Source organism: Argentina anserina, chromosome 5, assembly GCF_933775445.1.
Source record: "Argentina anserina chromosome 5, drPotAnse1.1, whole genome shotgun sequence".
Taxonomy (NCBI): domain Eukaryota; kingdom Viridiplantae; phylum Streptophyta; class Magnoliopsida; order Rosales; family Rosaceae; genus Argentina; species Argentina anserina.
Genome location: NC_065876.1, coordinates 26476434 through 26497834, shown reverse-complemented (window position 1 = coordinate 26497834; position 21401 = coordinate 26476434). Strand labels below are relative to the sequence as shown.

Below are 21401 nucleotides of genomic sequence, written 5' to 3'. Positions count from 1 at the left end.
CATTCAGCCCTAAGCTTTTCCTTCGTTCACGCTCTGCAACCCTAATTATGCAGAACTATCATGTCTCCAATGGGAGGGCCAATTTGGTCTTTGAAGCATTAGTACAATAATTCTCTGTATACAGATGTGACTGTAGTTTCATTCGGTAATAATATGGTCGGACACTTGGACGTCGAAATGAGAAAGATGACGAAAAGCTGGTGAAAACCCAGAGAAAGAGATTCTGATGAAGATCTTACGACGCAGAGAGAGAAAAGATTAAAACAACAACACCAAAACAGCGTCGTTCCAGGTGTCAGAGGAATCCATGTGACCTCACAAACGGCCAGCTCGATCTGCTTGTTTCTGTGTGATAATCATCTCCGACGACGACTAGGTCTCCATGCATGTCTCCCCTTTCCCGATACCCCCTTCTCTATATAATTAGCTTCATCTTATACTTCACTTCTACCAATAATAATGTTCATGCTTAATTAAACCCCATTCCGAGTTTTCAACAAATAAGACATTCCCTAGGGCTTCCCTTGTTTCTTGGGTTTTCGTTCCAATGGAATATCGCCAACACCAATTGTCCTATTTATTTTTTTAGTTTATATTTTCCATATTTGGATTTGTTTTTCGAGTTATTCCATTGATGGGAACTAATTACAATCTTACCACATTTCGCTCTGCTAAAGAAATGAGAAAAATCGAAACCCAACTGGCATTCCTTTGAACGGATCATGAATAATTGTAGTTAATAAGATCCGATTAGCAAATGAAGTTTTAAATATGAAAGCAACATGGGTTGGATTAGTCTTATCTTTCCACTAAGTGTTTGCAGCCTTGATTAATTAGATCTCTTTCACAAGCAAGATCAATCTAGTAGCGTCCTTGCTACTTTGGAATATTGTTGATCTGATATCTACTAAACTATGAGTAAAGCGGCAAATGGATGTTGTCAAATTTATCAAGTTGCTGTTTCGGCCATCATATTACGTACGGTCGATTCATGCATGCTACTCGGAGTACTCGCTTTCAAAATTGACAGCATGATAAGTTGCATGATTATGAGGAAAAATATGTTAACTAAATAAATAAAAACTTGGAACAAATTGCATTTTTTTGTATATAAATATGGGAGGTTGCACTCAAGCTTTAATTAGTGAAACTCTCAAATATGTACGGGAGACATTAAGCCTAAATTAATCCCCTAGTATAATTAAAAACCTGAAATGATAACAGGAGTCTATAAATAGTCAAACATGTATTAAACCAGACACCAACTATTAAATAATATTAATGGCGACTCTAACAACTAACTAATTGCATTTTCAAGATTTAAAAATGAAATTTCCTAACAGTGCTCTGTTAGGGTTAGGGGGTGGCGGCCATCGCTGGTCTCACCATTCCAGCAAATTCCTCATTTTTCATGGGGGAACACAGAGGACTCCTACTAGTGGGTCGGTATCAAGAGTCGCTGGTTGCATCGTCGATTGGCTAGGGTGTCTCTCTCGAATCAAGGTGAGGTCAGGCTTGTGGCTAGGCAGTCGGAGGAGCAAGGCTAGTTGTCTCGAGTTGGGCGGCGACGATGGCGTCGAAACCTTTGATCAGATGCAAATCTGATCGACAAGGCAAGGTTGCCTCGCGGTGGGCGGCAACGCCAATCCCCTTGATCGGAAAAGATTTTATATTGATATTCTTGGTCCCGTATTTGGGACCTATGTCGTTGGTGCTACTCGATTAAGAGGGCTTTCTGACTTCATCTTGCAAAATTGGTGGTCTTTTGATGTCGGTGGTGGCTTTCTGATCCGGTCAGGAGGGTTTTATTGTCGTTTGGTGATAATCAGTGGAATGGGATGAGCAACTGTACTGCGGGGATCAAGCTCCAGGAGCGGCAGCGGAGTTTGGGTGCCCAATTGGGTGGGTGGTCTAAGGACGCACTATTGGGTTTTTTCCGTTGAAGGGGCCAAATGTTTGTGTCAGTGGCCTAGAGCTATTTGGGTTTGGCCCTAACTTGTGCTCCACTTGTTTTTGAGTCAGATCTGGATCCGTATTTGGGACCTGGGACACATTCGTAATATGATCTTATGTTCGAAACAACTGCTCATATTGTTATGGAATTGGTTCTGGTTCTTGATAGGTCGTTTGCGTACCCTTGAGTTGTCAATCTTGATGTTTCTCGATCTCTTTGGTTACAGTTACAGTTACTATTACTATCTGTTTTACTATGCTTTTGTGACATGTGCAATGCAGCGATGCCTTAGTGCATCAAGTGACACAGTTACCCGATTACTTTTACTCCTTGATGCGTTTGAGTATCTAGTTGCGAGTTGTTACACTTTTAGTTACCTTGGATGCGAGTCTGCATATGGTTATGATTTATTGTTTTTTAATGTGTTTACATCGTGATTTGTATTTTTAATTAATTAATATAATTTCGTCATTGTTTAAAAAAAAACTAATTGCATTTTCATATTATGCGCTTTAATGAAATTAATTGTTTCACTAACATCTATAATTTTGGGTCCAAACTCTAGCTGAACCTCCCCATATATCCTAGCTAAGATCCAACATATGTTGATCAAAAGGGTTTAAAAATGAGAATCGTTCCGGTGTAATTTGTGTGAAACTAGTTTTGCCAGCACAATAGTACTACAACCCATCCCTAGCTTTTTCATGTCGAACTACATTGAGCTCTCGTCACTTGTAGAGTAGAGTAGAGGGCTGGAAGCTAGCCAGAAGAGGCTCGACCTTATTTGCGTACAACTCATAACCTAACAAAACATCAAGACTAATCCAGATTATGTCCCTTGATCAAACATCTCATTCTCTAATCGCATGTGCTTCAACCGCAAACTACGCCTTACCAGATCACCTTTTCATTAGCTTACGCTAACTCGCCAATTCTCTACAATGTACGTACCAGTACCTCATATATATATTTTTGACTGTGGGGGTGTTTTAAACGCACAACTTGCTTCTAATCAGATATATATACTACCTGAGTTTCTCAACAAGAATTTTAAATGGTTTTTCTAATACCTAGTAGAATATTGTTTGTTGACTAGCTTGTTCATGAAACGATGGATATTGGGACCTCAAATTCTGGGAACCTGCTGCTAATTGTTCTTTGTTGCTTTCGCAATGTTTTCTTAAGAATTCCAGCAGTGTCTTGGATGCTTGTCTTACTATAATGATATGAGATTGAGGCATTGAAATGATCGATGATGCTGTTCTGACGGTCAATTTATATAATTCCCACCATGTATATGAGCTCTTAAATAAAATGAATACAACTATTTTTGAGAGTTAACAGATAGTACGTACTACTCTTTTAAGTCTTATATGCATATTATGTCTCAAGAAGAAGAATTAATCTCTAGCTTGGATTTCATTTTATCCGGCATAAGCAACATTTACCCCTCTGGATCTTCATCAAAAGCGCGCAAGAGCTCAATACGCTAAGTTGTTCAAAATGAAAGAAAAATTAATTAGATTCGTTGAAACCTCTTCTCTTCTAACTCAAATTTTTGTTGTGTAATCATATTTAGATGGCCAATATTATGTCATTGCACTCTTTGCCGGAGTGAATGGATTCTTGGGGCAAAACGCGTACGTACGTACGTTCTAAAAGATGAACAATTCATAAATCATAGGTCATGCTCATTTCCTAGAAACATTTGATAAACCCTAACCAAAATTTCCAAGATGCTTGCATGCATTCATTGCATTGTGGATGAATACATACAAACTTTATCATGTGGATATGAGGTCTGCAACAATAAGGTACTAAATTTGATGATCAATTCCCTACCGAACAAAGGCTACATATAGTCATGAGAGGCGCACCATGATTAGTGCTCGATCAATAATATAACCTAGCTACTGTTTTATACTAGCCTACTCTAGCATACGTGTTTATCAGTACTCTTAAGTGTTAATTAAGTGAACACAATGTTGAGATACAGATCTTACATTTATAATGAAAAACTTAAAACCAGCTGTAAAACATAAGTAGTTCAAAAATAACTCAGCAATCGAACCCGAAACTAGATAGCTTCTTATTTTGAGGCCGGATCTCGATCTCCTACTCTGTAAGTTGTATTATTTCAGACCAAGTTTCAAATGAAAATGTCAATTAAACATTTAGGATTGACGCACATATAATTTTCGACGTGAATTTTTTCATTGATCTTGTATTTACAAATCCCAACTGAACAGTATCACATGTTTCGGACGTCCGATACAATGGCCACCATCCCTGCTCAATAATTTTAGTGTTAGGGTTTCATGTGGGACAGAAATTGTTTGTATCATTCTGTTGCTAGCAGTCAAGGAAGACAATGAGAACACAATGCACAGAAGTTTTTTCTCCTTCAGCCATTATAAAACCTGAGGCTGCATGCCCTAATATGTCAGACCAAAAAGGCCCTCCCTGCTTAGGGCTAGATAATACTATCTTCAACGAATTCAAACAAAACTTCCCAACAATATATGTGATCGATGGAGACTCATCAAACAAACAAGACCTTATTAATGTCGATTACTTACAAAAAGAACCAGCAGTGAATTGCTAAATATATATGGTGACGTTGGAAACTAGCTAGATACAATGAGTTACATGTACGGATTCCATTGGAAATGCAATGAACCCAAAACCGGCTGTCGACAACTACAAAAAACCAGCAAGAGTATGCAGACGATCGAAAATATATATATATATACAAAGATATCAATTTTAATTAAAATCGTCAAAGATTTTTGTCATGGTATTTTAAAGGCAGCAAACTGATATTATTATTTTCTTGTATGAAATTCATGGCTTCTACACAATTCTACCTGACCAGAATTAAACAACAGCATGCATGCATACTCAACTATTTATGTTAACTGTCCTGATTATTAGGTGAAGCATATCTTTACGAAACTCACATTATACCCATACATGGGATAAAAAAAAAGACCTACTAATTATTCGGTAATTCTTGTAAATTTTCTAGTCACGAATAAGAACTAAAACAAAATAGTGCTTTGATAATTGGACAAATGATCATTTTCTTTGTTTACGAACGCATGCATGAAAATGAGACAAGAGCTAGCTAGGATGCCTATTAATAATCATTTTCTTTGGACAAATGATCATTTTATTTGATAATTGACCTCTATTTGAACAAAATGACCATTTGCCCTGTACGTTATGGTATTAAGTAAAGGAAAATGGCCATTGTTAATTTGGTCTGTAACATTTAACAGACCAAATTAACAGATGAATGATCATTTTCTTTCATGCAAACAAAATTAACAGGATGATAAATGCTACAGAAAATCACCATTGAACAAAATATAACCTAATTAACCTATCGCCTTAAAAATTGTAGTAATTTAGAAATATGCATTGCGAAGGCAATTATGCTCTAATTCATGGTATATATATGGGCAACTAGACAACAATTGGAATGAATAAGAAATTATATATTGTTTCTGATAGTTCCTAATGGTTTGATGGAAGAGGTTTGAGGTTTGTGTGTGTGTGTGTGTGAATTGAGGACTCACAATCTTGGTACAGTCCAGTACTCCTCGATCAGGAGATCTTTTGATATGATTCATCAGAATATGTCAATTCGAATTTGGGCTTACAGTCTCTGACTCTGTGTTAGGTGGTAGTGTGGTACATTCGAGCGAGTTAGATTTTCAGCTCGAACTTTCTCGTCTATATATTAGTTAAATGAATTTTTCAGTTGTATTGCTGTGGTAATGTTGACTTTATGCGGCCTGAGGCAGATTGGTTGATTGATCGACCTAACATATATCTGGTGTCTTTTCCAGCGGCCTGAGAGGTTTCGTTGATGCACCTCATCATGTCACATTTGTTTACAAACTTGCTTTTAACTAGGCAGATTTAAACTAATTAGACGATATCTCTAAACTAAAATAGAATGGAAATCATCAGGTACTGTGCGTATAAGGATCATGAATACTAAAAATAATTCGGTATTTCTTTTTTTGTACTGCTAGTTAATGCATTCAATCTCGATAGTTTCTCTTCATTACGCGCGCATTTCTCATATTTCAGTCCCTCATTTCTCACCTCATATCTCAACAATAATATGCCTAATGATTTGCACGGAAAGTTGGTGACTGCATTTTAAACATAAATTTTAATATACGATTTGAAGCTCCTCTAACAATCAGTCATATACGGTCGATCGATCTCCATGGAAGACCTTGCTTCTTCAAGCAAAATATTCCATCTTACATCACGAGTTCCATATCCACAAAATTTTCATCTAAAAATATTGTGATAATTCGTTCAGAATTAATATTCCATTCTAGCCTTGTTGAACGCTGAACATCTGCATTATTGCAATTCCTGGTCAAACCGACAAGGAGTTGTACAAGAAGCATATAAAAGAGCTACATATATATGCTGATCGAGATCGAGACTGCTTGTGATCATAGATACAACATTAGCTCTTAATTAATTTGCAACAGACATTTAGAATCTGTTATTCAGTCTGATCAAGTTTATATAGCCAAACAATTAATCTACTAATATGGAATGGCATAATTTAGCTAGGTACTTAGGTAGACTCATTGATTTAAGTACGTATTAATATTAGAGAGTTCAGTCTTTGCAGTCTTAATTGGAAAACATTGATATCTGAAATTGATTATGCGGGACACAAATATAAGCATGCATATTATTTGTCCCCAAATATATATGGTGGTACATGACAACAAAATCTAAGGTTGTCACATATTTTGTACAACTCGTGATCATCAAGTTGTACTTTCTATATGAACGATTAATGAATAAATCGATTTAGAGTAGCCATATATGTCGACCTCCATATGCATGTAATTGTTGGGAGTTGATTGTGTAGCGTTATGTACGTAAATCAAGAAAGTCGAAAGATATACAACAATGTCTCATTGTAGTATTCCTAATACTGTGTAGTAAATGATTTAACTCTAGCTAACAACGCGTACCAAAAAATTTGGGATTAAAGTCTACACATATATAATATTGCTCATCCATTATATATACAGTATAGGATACCGTTCTTACATAAGTATTGTATGGCTTTTGTTCATTTTTCTAATTACGAAAATATTTAATAATAAGAAGGGAATAGAAAATTCGAGTGTTCCGCGGATTGATGGTTAGATTTTAAGAATGCAAAAACAATTTGTTCATTACCAACCATTAATTGTCACAAGAAATTCGAAAGCATTCTGCGTAGCTTCCCAATTTTGCAGGGTGCAAGTGAGGTTTAAAAGTTGGAGGTGTATAGGCCTAGCTTATTTATGTGTTGAAAGTAAAAGACAACTCATTTTATGTATTTTCTTTCAATTAAATTCCCTACAAAACAAATCAAGTAATTGAAGTAAACCACCAAGCAAGATCAGAACAACCAAAAAGAAAAAATAAAATGTGGAAAAATTCCGCTCTCAGCTGACAATTCGACCATCTAGATTAAGCAAAAATAACATAAAGAGGCAAGTATATATGCATGGGATGATTAAATTGATATACATTGAACGATATGTGCACTTTAGATTCGGCAGGCGCCGCAGCTCACTTCGTCTTGTGCGATTCGACAGAGGAAGAAGAAGAGGAGCCATGCATACGTAGCTAGCCTTCTGCTCTTAGTTGCGATTTTCCCACAGGATTCTGCGCAACGAAACCGCGGCCATGATCAAAACCAAAAACCAGACGCTGTTTTTTTTTCAGTCCAGTTCAGTCCCCAACCCAACGTCATTGAAGATGAATAATTATAACTTCGAAACAAAATCCAATTTAGAGTTTGCTAAATGCCACCGTCCATGACTCATCTCTCTTGTCTTTAGTCGTTAATCTAACTCCAACATATTCTCAATCACTGCCACATGTATACATGGCTGGCTCAAATTGTATAATGATGTCTCTACTTGCATTGATCGTAATAATCAGATCAATGTTGACTCTCCAAACTGAGAAGCTAGCACATGCAAATAAATTCCATTTTCGTTTTCGTGCCAAATTTCGGTTCTATTACACCTCATTTCTCAAAGCCTAGGTTTGAGGGGTAAAAAAAAAGGTGTTTTGTATTCACAGGATAATATTTTACCCAAAAGCAAAATGAATAAAACGTTCTCCAAATATCTAAATTTATTTTCTTCTTCATGTAAGTTGGTTCAAATAAGTTCATGACTGAGTTTATAAAATGTAGTGGCACTCACCATTTGTAGATTTTAGCTCTTCCACTGGCATGCATCTGATGGTTTCAGGCATAATGTGTTTTTTGTCTAAATAAACATTTGGTGCGGCTGACCTCGGGTTCATTTTTTAAACTTTTGGACAGAATTTTTTTTTTTCGGGGGGGGGGGGGGGGGCTTGGTCAGGATGGATGTAAACAAGACTCACAGAAGAACTTCGGCCTGACACAGAAAGATACCTACGTGTTGGGCTTCTAGACCAATTGAAAGCCCAAAATTAATCTATTGCACCCCGCTGGACACTACATTTGTCTACTTTTTTAATTACTCTCAACTACCGCGACTAAACGGAGTGTACTGAGCAGCTGAACTCTATGTGACTAATGTGAGTACAGATAGCTACTTTTTTTTTTCTTTCCCACATGGACTTTAGGGTCTCAATCCAACGATCTTTGCAGCTTCTCTACTGACTCTACAGTCTACACCCAACTTGGTTGCGCACTGAGGTACAATATATAGGGTGGCTATTCATTGCCGCGCGGTCTCCCCTTTAGCTCTAGCTAGCTTATTGATGGTGGAGCTCGTTAGGGAGATCCACTCCATCGTCCCCATATCGAGTCTGATCTGGTTGACATATGAAGCTGCCACTTCAGATCGATCCGGTTTGCGAGACTTCATGATCAAATGATCTTTACTGAGATGAAGAGGATTAGGGCTTGCGGATCGACAAGCAATTAGTCAAAAAGAAAAATATAGGGTTTGGGTTTGGGAAGGAAAAAGCAAAATGGGAGGAAAAAATAGGTGCAACCAAAAACTCATCCGAAGCAATGTACATGATTGCAAATCATGGAGGCAGCGAAAGGGATAGACCTCTTTCAAAGGAGAGAAATTAGTTCGAGAAAACAAGGAAATCCTCGTCATCGTTATACTTTGGGCTGAGACTACTGTAGTAGGAAAAAAATGCATCTAGAAACAATAATCATCGATTATTCAACTGAAGTAATCCTGCCATTATATTTTTTTTTATTCACGGCAAAACATGTCCCTTTCTGCTATTATATATTCTTACGTGAAGTTATCTCCAAACTCAATTAATTATTAGTCAAACCTTTACACTGCACGAGCATATTAATTACTGCCAAAATTTGAAAGCTACTTCTGAATTGAGTCAAACCAAAACATTTATATGATGAATATATCAATCAGTTAGAACAAACTTTACGGTACGTGATACAATCCCATGATAGTTGCATTACTAATTAACGTTTTACAATTGGATTCATTACTAATTAACGTTGATTGATTAATTGACATAGCACAGTGTGATTGTGTGAACCTGCTAACATATCCGCCCCACCAAGGGGGACCTCCAATTATGTTGGGCACGGTGTTTTGGGTTAGGCCTGCAGCGTACAGCCTGCTGTGTACATGTGGCCCTGTATGTCCAAGACGATAACTTGTTTATTCTGTTCTAGGTAATAATAAACGGCGACGTGTGAATCCCTTTTCTTAACAACGTGTTAATCCCTTTTCCAATTCCTTTGTTTGGCGATATCTATTTCACCTTGCCGGAATTCTACCAAGAAGCTTCTTCAGTTTGACCAGAAATGTCTCTAGTTTGAAGAAGGCCTTTCTTCGTGCAACTTATTGAAATTACTAGGACAAAGTTCAGCTAGTCAGACTTGTAGTGGAGCCCTATCGATCTCCTTCTTCTTCCTCTAGTTCACGTCAAACAACTTGCCATTCTTATCGTGTCGAAAAAACAAACTTGCGCCAGTCTTATTATTATATTCAACGAAAAGATTCAATTCAACAAGTATTTTTGAATGTTTTTATACCACATTACGCTTTACATCAAGTTACCATCATGACATCAGAGATTTAAGAGTCAGAGTTACAAGTAAAAAATTAGATTTAATAGGTAAATAAATAATCACAATTATATAAGCAAACGAGAAGTGAACATGATCGGTGATTTGTTAGTGGCTTAGTGCAAGTACTCAGCTGGTAGGCAGTTGGGTGCTACCGGCCGGCTAGTCGCTTTTGTTCTTTTCGATCAGTCACTCAGTAGTTGATGATACATATTGGTTTACTCGTTACTCGTTAGTTGATTAGATAATTGACGAATATTGCTTACAAAATGAGGTCTGTCACTGAAAGTGAAAATAGAGAAGGTTAGCAACTTACCTCTTGCATCCCGTAGAAAAAAACCTCTTACATTCATATAGCAAGGTGGTGTCATTTGTTCTCACTTCACATTTGACCTCACACAGACTAATGAAGTACGTGTTACCAACTTACCGATTGACCTCGCACATTCTTTATACACACACCCAAACACTAAAGCCACCCATAGTTTCAGGAAGACAACAAAAATAACCGTAGGCATTGTCCGAAATTAATCGCACCAATCTTCTCGAAGATTCTCTTAGATAAAACTAGGTCTAGCTACTGATCATATCACGAACCTAAAACCCTTATACTATTCTTCATATTATCGTATTTACACCAAACATGTATAGATAAAATACGAATCAAAATTATTTCTACCCGAAAACCCCCTCATATCACCCTCACTCTAATTATATAAATCCAATTTATTCCACATTTTCATTGTTTATTGTTCAAGTTTGGCCTGAACCTCTGGCCATAGTCAACGCCCGCATCTCCTTCAAAGTTTTCGTTCTCCCCTCTTCTTCGTCTCTCACCTACTGCTTTTTTCGGCTATCCTTTTAGCTTCCCGATTTCGCTTTTAGCTCTCAACCAACAGCAAAACAGACCCAGACCCCAGAAAATACAACCTAAAACCCAGAACCTCTGGCTTGATGAGATTTTTCGGTTTCAAGTATGGGGTACTCTGGATGGTCGTCTCCCTCCTCCTCTCCCACCAGATCACCGCCCAGAATACAACCCAGATCGCAGCGCCGTCTTCTTCTGGGCCAAAGTTTGATATCAAGATGGCGGTCGTCATGATCGTACTCGTGGTCGTGTTCTTCATCTTGGGGTTTCTCTCCGTCTACACCCGCCAATGCGCTCAGACAAGACTCGGCGGACGCGCCGACCTCGCGCGTGAGCGAATGATGGCCCGCGGGCTCGACCCCGCCGTCATCGAGAGTTTTCCCGCCTTCCTGTTCTCCGACGTGAAGGGGCTCCATCTCGGAAAAGACTCTCTTCAATGCGCTGTGTGCTTGAACGACTTCCAGGACGACGAAACGCTGCGTTTAATCCCCGTTTGCGACCATGTCTTCCACCCGGACTGCATCGACACGTGGCTGATTTCCCACTCGACCTGCCCGGTCTGCCGTGCCTACCTGGAACCAAAGCCCGGAGAAGAGCCGTACAGCGCTCTTATGGAGCTCATCGATCAGGAGGCGAGTCGACTCGAAGCGGAGGAGGCTGCTGCCGGCCCCAAGCTTCCCCGAGATGAGTCGGTTCGTGTTGTTGAGGATCAGATTAAACAGGAAGAAGAAACTCCCAAGATTAATTTGATCAACGTTAATGATCCGGCCAATCAAAGGCTTCCACCAAGGTCGAGGTCGACCGGGTTTGGGCCGAGGTCAAGGTCCACAGGCTTCGGGCCTCCGAGGTCGGGGTCCACCGGGCGGCAATTCGCGCGGATGTTATTTCCGCGGTCGCAGTCCACGGGCCATAATTTGTTGGTCCAGCCCGGTGAGAACACCGAGAAGTTTACGCTACGACTCCCGGAGGAGGTACGAGCTAGGTTGATGAACATGGCCCTGACACGTGCCAAGAGTACTAGTGTGTTTCCGAGGGCGGGGAGCGTCAGGCAAGGTTATAGAAGTGGAAGTGTACGTGGAGAGAGGAATGGTTTGGACCGGTTTGAAGGCAGTTCTCGGTCGAACCGGTGGGGTTTCTCAATGATGCCGCCTTTTCTGTCTCGGTCGGTTAGGCAACAACCCGTGGTCGATAGTGATGTGGCAACTCAATCAGCGGTTGCTGCGCCGGGGTCAAATAAGTCACCGGAAAGAGTTGTTATTGTGGTCGACGAAGAACGGTCGACCAATGCATTGCAACAGAAAGGTTAAATTTAAAGTTTGTTATCGTTGGAGGTAGTTGAAGTTTTCTGTAGATACTTGTTAATTGAATTGGATTCTCTTTGGTCTTAAAATTTTGATTTTAGAAAGATTATATACAAAAGGAGATACGTGTAAGAAATTTTATCATTAAATTGTAATTCAATTTGATGGGTGTTGGTTAACTCAGTTATGATGCTTAGATCGATTGCCTTTTGCACAATCATATCTTTTGATCATTTGGAGTCTTAACTCTCTAATGTCCCTCTTCATTACGGCAGAGAACTGATTGTCATGGGAAGTAATGACTATGAATATATGATCAAACAAGAAGTATCTTCAAGGGAGTGTATAGTAGTGGTTTAGTCTTATGTCGTGTTTGGTTGCTTTTGGTGAGCTCATGGTTTATACTTTATATACAACAAACGCAGCCTTATCAGGTTGATATTATCAAGGACTTCAAAGTCAAGGAACATTAATCCATTGCACTATCCTATAATTTCCAAGTACATTTTCTATTAATTAAGTACGAAAAGGACAACGGAAACAACCTCAGTCAGTCCAACTTGCGTGCCTGAAACTAACAAGAAATAACCTTTTTTTCTTCATATTTGGGGATTCATTTGGGTACATCGTTGTATACCATACAACAGGGACCGTAAATTTTTAGACGCAGTGGTTGTATTTAGATTGTGCAGTCGGATGTGTCGGCGTATCATATACATCGGCGTAGGATATATTTTTCTCATATTTGGTAGCATTCAAATAACAATAGGTTAATTTTCCTTAAAACATTTTGTGGTTAATACTCTGTTTTGGTCATGACCCTTTATTTTCTTTCACAATATTGAGAGGGAGATAGGCTTATTCCCTAATAACTTTGTAACTTTGGTGTCTTGCACGGAGAAACAAAGCCGAAGTCGGTGGTCAGAGTTTGGATAAGCCTGTATATACTACTAAATACTAATTATGGAGATTGAATTTTGGAGTATAATCTGCAACTCTTAAAGCTATAGATATTGAATGCTTGAGGCTTCAGCTTCAAGTTAGCAACTGGTTTACAAAATGCAGCTTGCAATGAAAGCGGGCCTCGCAGATCGACCGAAAGCGAAAAGGAAAGGCGGAGGTGTTTGGGGGAAATAATAAAGAGGCCTTGTATACAGACTGTTAAGTTGTTGGGATTGACTGTAAAGCTTGGGATTGAATGTGAAAATTATACCACTGCATGAACCAATGTTAATTTACTCAAATTTAATCAGTGTGGTGATCAACTTTCAGTGTCTTTCTTAAAAAAACTGCGATGATCAATCTATACGTATGAACATATCCACGTGAAGAACATTTTAGAGTTAATGCAACGAATTAAAATGAAGGTAGGTACCATGTTGCGCCCAAATTTTTCCCTTACAATGGTTATATACGGAATTATAGAGAAACAAATTTTACGAGAAGTTTTCAAAATTCATCCTATAAGCTTGCTAATTTCCAATTGATTTTATATGATGCAGCTTAAATCTCACGTGTCACGATTTCGCTTTCACGTCTCAAATTTTTCAACTAATTAAAAGGCTAAATAATCGGTTGGAGCCAAAGGTAGATCAAATTTAGAGCATCTTCAACAATTTATATTAGGGTTTAAGGATGGGAATCTTATTATTTCTCATGTGAAGAAGCTTGGTCATCCCAAGGGTAGCAAGAACAAACCAAATGACACATTGACTGTTGAAGGGCCTAGGAAGAGGTTGTGTACGAAACCAGTTTATGGGGCCTAGATAGTGAAGTAATTTTGCCTTATGGCCTTATGGGCAACCAGCAACCTGATGAGTTATGAATTTGCATCTATTTAACGTGCTTCCGATTGCGTCTGCCGGAACTTGGCTGCTAGACCCGAACAAACAAAAAGAACGATCGATGAATCCTGCAGGCCTTACAACATGCATAGATCTTGGCTGCAAAACTGCCGGTGTTAGAACTATGGCGAACATCATTATTTCATTTCTATGAAATAAATTTCTGGAGCAATTATGTTTATAATGAATACAACAATCCAATATCCTAATTATTCTAGCAGAATCATTAACCGATAAACCATTTCAAAAATTTAATAATCAATAAACAAATATAGATCGAGTTCTTGTAACCATCTACAATATATAATGAAAAGTTTCTAATATTCTACAATAGTGATTAATAAGTTATAAATTAGAGGCTGAAATTTGCATCCCTACTTTCTACACTCCATTTCTATTCTATTGACCAAACTAACCCCATCTCTGCCATGGGAAAACATGAAAAAAAACACACTGTTTTAGCCAGCGTAGCTGATTGTATATCTGAGGTTATAGTTTTGCAGAGATCAATCTGAAAACCTAAAATCATAAAGGCACAATAAATTTGACAACAAGCTTGCTCAGATTCAATGGATCAAGTTAATTGGCATCTCAATAATACTAACGACCCACCTGATTTGCTCCCTTCATCTCCCAATTTGCTTTTAATTTTTCTTTTTCCTCACATCTGCATCTCTACCGATCTAATAATATCAGAATAGCATGATAGGCCTTGTAATTTGGGCATGAATCCCTGTAATTTTCTCACCGCCCATCGACCTTGCTCGATTCCTAGCACGTTGGTAACCATGAATCCCTATCATCCACTGTTTTGATGTTCATCTGGTTCTTGCCGGAGAAGTTCTCCGGGTTTCTAAAAAGTGGCCAATATAATCAGGACGTTGCAGAGGATGGGGATATTGTTTTGGTGGAGAGATGAATGAGACAAATAGAAGAGGGCTAATTTGGTCAAAACATCGCAAAAAGAGCGCATAATGTAAAAATGAGAGTGCAAATAAAAAAATGGGAGTGCAAATTTCAGCTTCCTATAAATTTTACAGGTGCATATGGCAAGTGAGATGTGTCGTTGTGCTGTGGCCTAGTGTGGTTAAGTATGTTAATTGATAATGTTGATGTCATGGTTTCAAAACTTACATATGTAAAGGCGTGCAAATTATATAACTGTAAGTGAGATGTGGTATAGTAAGTAATGTAAGTCATGATGTATAATGCAATACTAATACTATCTAAAAGACTAAAAGGTCCTTTACTACTTAGCTTGTATGCTTATGAATGGAATTTAAGGTTCCCTGGCTCCCCGCTCTCTCAGTCATAATCTCTGCCCGGCCCTTCGTATTGATCTGCCGAGAAGTTTGCGGTTAGCTTTCTATTTCATAATTAATATTGATTTGATGGTATCTTATATTCTTATCCAAATCATATATAATGGTTGTGTGTTCTATTTCTTCGCCCCTTCTGGTGACTCCTGCCAATAATGCACATTCTTCTTGTTTTAGGCTGACCAAGTAGGATGAATTGAAGCAGCTAAACTCTGAAGGGACCTGAACAAGTCAATTCCTTGGTGCCTAATATTGCCGAGTCTGGTTTTAATATCCATTTCACATTCATTTGAACTCGCAGTCGACACGCCTAATTAGTAAACTGCATAGAAAATATCTACAATATCGGAAAATTTCTCCTCTGTAATAGTTTTCCTTTCCGGGTAAAACATAATCACACATAACTTACCTGCCAAATCAATATCACAAAACCTAGCTGTAAATGAGACTCAAAATATAGAAACCCCATCTTCATTTAGAAGTCTGAGATCTTAATTCCCCACATATCTCTCTGTTACACTTGTTAAGACATACAATATTACCAATTCTCACCTGGAACAGTTCTATTCTTTTACTTTTTAACTGAACGTAATTTTAGTAGAGTCGACTGACGTAAATCGCTCTCCGCTTTCCAACTGCCACAACGGTACAAAACTTCCGCATCGATCTTCTCACACGTATACGAACGTCGTTCTCGTAGTCCCCCGACCCCTTCTAACAAAGCCGTGTATATGTTCCGGTCCAAACTCTCACCCTCCTCACCTCACTTCAAAATCCTTCGTTTTTCTAATGGACCGGAAGATCAACTTCATCGACATCCTCAAAGACAAGGCCTCCATCCTCCGCGCCACCCTCTCCATCAACCGCCACGTCTCATCCATCCATGTCTCCGTCCTCTGTGCCACTTCGCACGACCCTTCGTCGCCTCCGTCGGAGGATAGAATCTCCGACATCCTCGACCTGGGAAAGTCGTCGCGTCTCGCTGCTTGCACTTGCATTGACATCCTCATGGAGCGTCTCCACGCCACCCAGAACGCCTTCGTCGCGCTGAAATGTCTCTACACGGTCCATAACATAGTCTCCAAAGGCTCGTTGATTTTCAGAGACCAGATTTCTTACCATCCCAGCTTTGGAGGGCGTAACTTTCTCAACATGACCATGTTCAGCGACAAGTCGGATTCGGATACGTGGGAGTTTTCGTTATGGGTGAGGTGGTACGCCGCTGTGGTCGAACAGAATCTGAAGGCGGCTAGGGTGATCGGTTATTATCTTAGCTCGGAAAATAAGAAAGTGGGATATCAAGTAAAGAAGTTGCCGGTGTTGAATTCTGAATTGGTGGATGAGATTGAAGGGCTCGTTGAATTTGTCGTCAGAATCTCCGACGCGCCGGAATCGTTGAGCCTGCAGAGGAACAATTTGGTTTACGAGATCGTCAAGGCGGCGAGTGAGGATTACAGGGCGGTTCAGTGTGAAATATCGTTACGGGTTAAAGAAATTGAGGACAGGGTGGAGAGACTGAGTCTGTCCGAGTTGACTCGGGTGGTGGACGCGCTGAGGAGGCTGGAGGATTGCAAGGAGAGGCTGGTGCTGCTCTTCGTGAACCGGAAAAGGAACGACAGGTTGTGGGAGTCGGTTCGGAAAACGAGGGCGGAGCTGGCGGAGACGAAGGCGCAGAGGGAGGAGACGAGGCTGGTGGTGAGGACCGTTAGTAGGAGCAGAGGGCGAGACGAGATGAGCGAGCCGACTCAGTGCTGGAACCCGTTTCTTGAACCAGGGCAATTGCTTCTGTTACCATCTAGTGGCGGAGGAGGGTGGCTGGGGATGGGCCCCAGCCCGATAGCCGTTTGAAAATAGAAGCGTGACGTCACTCTTGTCCGGGTGGACGGTACAGATTTGTTTTTGGGTTTGGGAAAATTAGGGGTTTTTTTTAGCCGTGAGCTCCCTAATAAGTATATTTATCCAAAAAAGAGAAAAGATATGTGCTATAGATATTGATCTTTGTCAAATAAGTGTGTATGATCAGTAATATAGTACATAAAAGTTTTTGATATCTAAAAATTTTCGAATGCACACGATGTTATTTCAATTTTTTGTTTCAGTATTTTGTGGTTACGGTTAACGATGTTAATTGTGATTTGGTTAGTATTCTTCTTGATTGTGCATAGTTTCTATTTAGTTGAGATGACTTTTTGCATAAAATTTTGATGAATTTTGTCAAAAATTGGGATGTTGATCGATGGCGTCCGAGTAAAGTTGTCTATAATTGTCGACAATGGTTTATGTTGCTCAAGTTAATGAAATTATAGTAGAACACAATGATCTGCTGCACTGATTTTGTTACTTTAATTTGTCATCATGTCAAGGCACTATAATCTATTATTGTACCCATACGAAAGAAACAACAAAAAGAAAAAGCTCACAAAGAACACTCCAAACGGCTAGTAATTTAGGCAACTTTATATGATTTCGTTGCATGTGGTCGAAAGGAAAGCTAGCCATATTAAGGCAGTGTTACTATTAAATTGCCCTTCAACCCTTCAAAGAGAAACACCAGAAGTGAAATGGAGTCTAGAGAGGGATTGAGGTTTTGCTATGTCAATCGAATAGAGATATATATTTTACGCAGGTTAATCCCTCCAAGCTTGATGAGACTGGCTCCTATGGGCTATGGAAAATGCCAGCAGTAGTTGGATGTAAATTGAGACACTTGAAGGTATACCTCTCTTCAGAATTCTCGTTTGCTGCTGGGAAAACATTAAACTACTGTATTGTTAGGTTTACTTGGGAGAATTATTGAACCAAAACAAGTATAGAAACTCGAATAAGCATTGGACTTTCAGTTTTCAACTTTCCGCTGCATCTTTTATTGTTCTTAATTATCTGCATTTCGAAGATTAAGAAACAAAGGTTGGAGAAGATAAGTGATCAGTGCTCTGACATCCATACTATATTTGTCTGACTTCATGGTTTTCGCTCGAAATGCACGGTCTTCCCATTTTTCTAGCAAAAGAATACGTACTTTAGGACACAAATCTGCTCGGTAGTTTCTAGTTATATTATTAATGTTAATTCTAAATTCTCAAACTAGCTTCAATCAATTACCTGACGAATTGTTTTCCCCAAAATAGTGCCTATGGAATTGCCTATTGTGTAGTTTTTATCCGTAACAAAATATGTAATACATGGACATTAAGATGATTTAGAGCTTAAAATATTACGAACTGCTATATGATTTGGCAAGGGGAAGAGCCATCTAAGTTTGGTAAAGAATCTGTCTTTATTCACGTACTCTTACGTATGTCAATGAGGTTTGAACTCAAAAATTAAATATTATAAAATATAACTTAACAGAGCTAAACACGACTCACTAATATAATAAAGATGTTCCGGGAGAATTACTATTCTACCCTTATGTGTGTCTTAGCCTAATAGGTTTTCTGTTACGAGATAGATTAGCATCTCCGTAATAGATTAGGACTCCGAATCCTACGGGATTGTGGTTTTGTAATGCCTATATATAGGCCCCCATATCATTCAATAATACACAATTATTTCATCCTGAAACACGTTATCAGCACGTTGCTCTAAAACCCTGAACTTTTAGAGCCATATTTTTTTTCTCTCTCTCTCTCCTCTGCCGGCCGCCGTCGATTCCAAGCTCCGGCATCTCCTCGCCGGCGCACCTCCTGCAGCCGCCGCATCGCTGCCGCCGCACCGCAGCCCCTGCCCGCAAGCCCTGCACGCAGCCCCGCAACCCCTGCGTGCTGCCCCCGCAGCCCCGCGCGCAGCCCCTGCGTGCTGCCCCCGCAGCCCCTGCGCGCAGCCCCTGCATGCTGCCCCTGCAGCCCCGCACGCTGCCCTGCCCTGCAGCCCCCGCAACGCAGCCCTGCACGCACGCACGCTGCCCCGCACGCAGCCCTGCACGCACCCCTGCAGCCCCCCCTGCTGCCCCTGCGACCCCCCTGCTGCCCCTGCACGCAGCCTCCGCAGCCCCGCAGGGTATCCTCCGCATTCGCTCCGCAAAAACATCTTTTTGCCCCGAAAAACCCCGCATCAGAGGATTCAAAATTGCTCCTCCCGCATATATACGCAATGAACGCAAACTGCACAAGCAAACTCTTCGCTCAAGAGAAGCTACTCCCGTCTTCTCTACCCTTTTGGGCCTTTAAACTATTTCTCTTTTTTCCTTTTTATTTTCCTATTGCTTATTAAATCGTTTATTTGCACGTTTTCGTTTTCTAACTATGTTTCACGTGCTTGCATAGGAAAAGTGATCACTCGTCGTACTATGGTGATGACATTCATGCCGAGATGGATGATACTTTTGTCATCTACATACGATTTTGATCGTACCCTCCCAAGATTTTATGTCATCGGACGAAGATCGAAAAGGAATTCAACAAGCAACTTCATGCATGACGATCGATTTGCAGAGCAATTTACTTATATGCGGTCTATTTGGCAGACCAACAAGTATGTTTTTCTTAAAGTTGCTGCTTTTGAAGATATATATATATATATATATATATAAATTATCGGGCGCTATTAGCCTTTTTTTTTCATGTCTTCTTTTCCGGCCTTTCTTATAACGCCGATGAGACCAAAGAGGGATATGATTCCCCTCTTGGTCGACGTTTTTCGTGTGACGGTCCTGGGGGAGTCACGTTATTATTTAAAAAGGAAGATATCGATTTCGTGTGGTCGCCTGAGTGCACCGCTGTTTTGGGTGCGATCATGAGAATCGCCGATATGCATCGATTATTTTGTGACCATATACATCACAACCCTTCTAATTCCGGTTACATACTTGAATATTTCGATTATTCGAAACCTATCCAACCCTCGTTTCTTATGGATGCGTCGCCATCGCGACTGTTATTTGAATGTTTGAGTTTTCTTAAACTCATGCCTATAAACGATAATTCCAAGGTCTACGTACTCACTTATTTGAGTTGATTCATTACTCTGATGCAGCACTATTTGCTGACAAAAGATCCCAAAAATAAATAATTCTATGGGACACACTTAAACTGATTTAATGAACGTCTATGACGTTGTATTATCAGAGTTGACCTTGATGCATACTCCACATCCAAGAAACGCATGCCCTTTTTGGCACCTGTATCTATTTCTTGAGGGAATTTTGGAGATGGAAAAGTAACATTCTTCCATTCTCAAGTAAGCAAACATTTTTGAGCCTCAGGCTAAGGCTCCGCCCAATCCGATATGCAAGATTTTGTTGCTACGGACTTTTGATTAGTCACTCTATTTTGACTATGTCTTCTGCTTACTATTTTTCAAGTATGACGTTGGCATTGCCATGATTATTGCTCGACTTTATCCTAAGTCGTCTATTGGAATTGGAAGCTTGTTTGTGTTGTATTAAATATTGGCATATTCTATAAAAATTCTCGTCTTTCTTGGACTCGTGAGAATTTTATTTGCCTTGGCTTAGCATGCATGGTCAACGTTTGCAACTCACGTGGTTTTTAAATTTGCCACTTTTGGGTTACATGGGACCCCAATAGCACTATATTGTGATTTTGGACTTTGAAATTTGGAAAACGGACCTCGGAACGTCAAAATTGACGTCGTTTTTCCCGGTTATTGTTCCGGCGTTTCCGGAACGTTTTTTGACGTTTTACCGGCGTATTCGCCGCCGTCCGGCCATATTCCGGCGTTTCCGGCACCGCCATCCTGTTGCGGACGGCGTTCCCTGTCGGACCTGAAGTTACGGCCTCCATACCGGCCGGCTCCGGCCGCCGCCGGCCAGTTTTCCGGCACTCGGTGCCGCCGGCTTCCAACGAGTTTTTCCGACGATTTTTTTTCCGTCGTTTCTCGTCATGTTTTCCGCATATTTCAGCAGTTCTTGCTGCCAAGTTTTCCCAGTCCAAATTTCACCCGGTTTTGAGTTATATTGACATGGTTTTCCGGTTAATTTTCCGGTTTTCTCCAAGTCATTTCATAGCTCAAATGATTTTATTATTATTGGTGACCACCCGCACCAATTGGATGGT

General features: G+C 39.9%; 2 protein-coding genes across 2 annotated transcripts; both read left to right on the top strand.

Annotated features, from left to right (window-relative positions):
• Nucleotides 1–10802: 10802 nt before the first annotated feature.
• On the top strand, nt 10803–12437 carry LOC126794910 (RING-H2 finger protein ATL34-like). The gene has a single exon (XM_050521707.1). It carries the CDS (start codon nt 11007–11009, stop codon nt 12225–12227), a length of 1221 nt encoding a protein of 406 aa, XP_050377664.1. The 5' UTR covers nt 10803–11006; the 3' UTR covers nt 12228–12437.
• A 3688-nt stretch (nt 12438–16125) lies between these two features.
• LOC126794912 (putative clathrin assembly protein At4g40080) lies at nt 16126–17539 on the top strand. The gene has a single exon (XM_050521709.1). The coding sequence runs from the start codon at nt 16174–16176 to the stop codon at nt 17230–17232; it is 1059 nt and encodes a 352-aa protein (XP_050377666.1). The 5' UTR covers nt 16126–16173; the 3' UTR covers nt 17233–17539.
• Nucleotides 17540–21401: the final 3862 nt, after the last annotated feature.

Excerpts from the sequence above, each read along its gene's own strand:
- LOC126794910 (XM_050521707.1), top strand. The coding sequence starts at position 11,007 with ATGAGATTTTTCGGTTTCAAGTATGGGGTACTCTGGATGGTCGTCTCC.
- LOC126794912 (XM_050521709.1), top strand. The coding sequence starts at position 16,174 with ATGGACCGGAAGATCAACTTCATCGACATCCTCAAAGACAAGGCCTCC.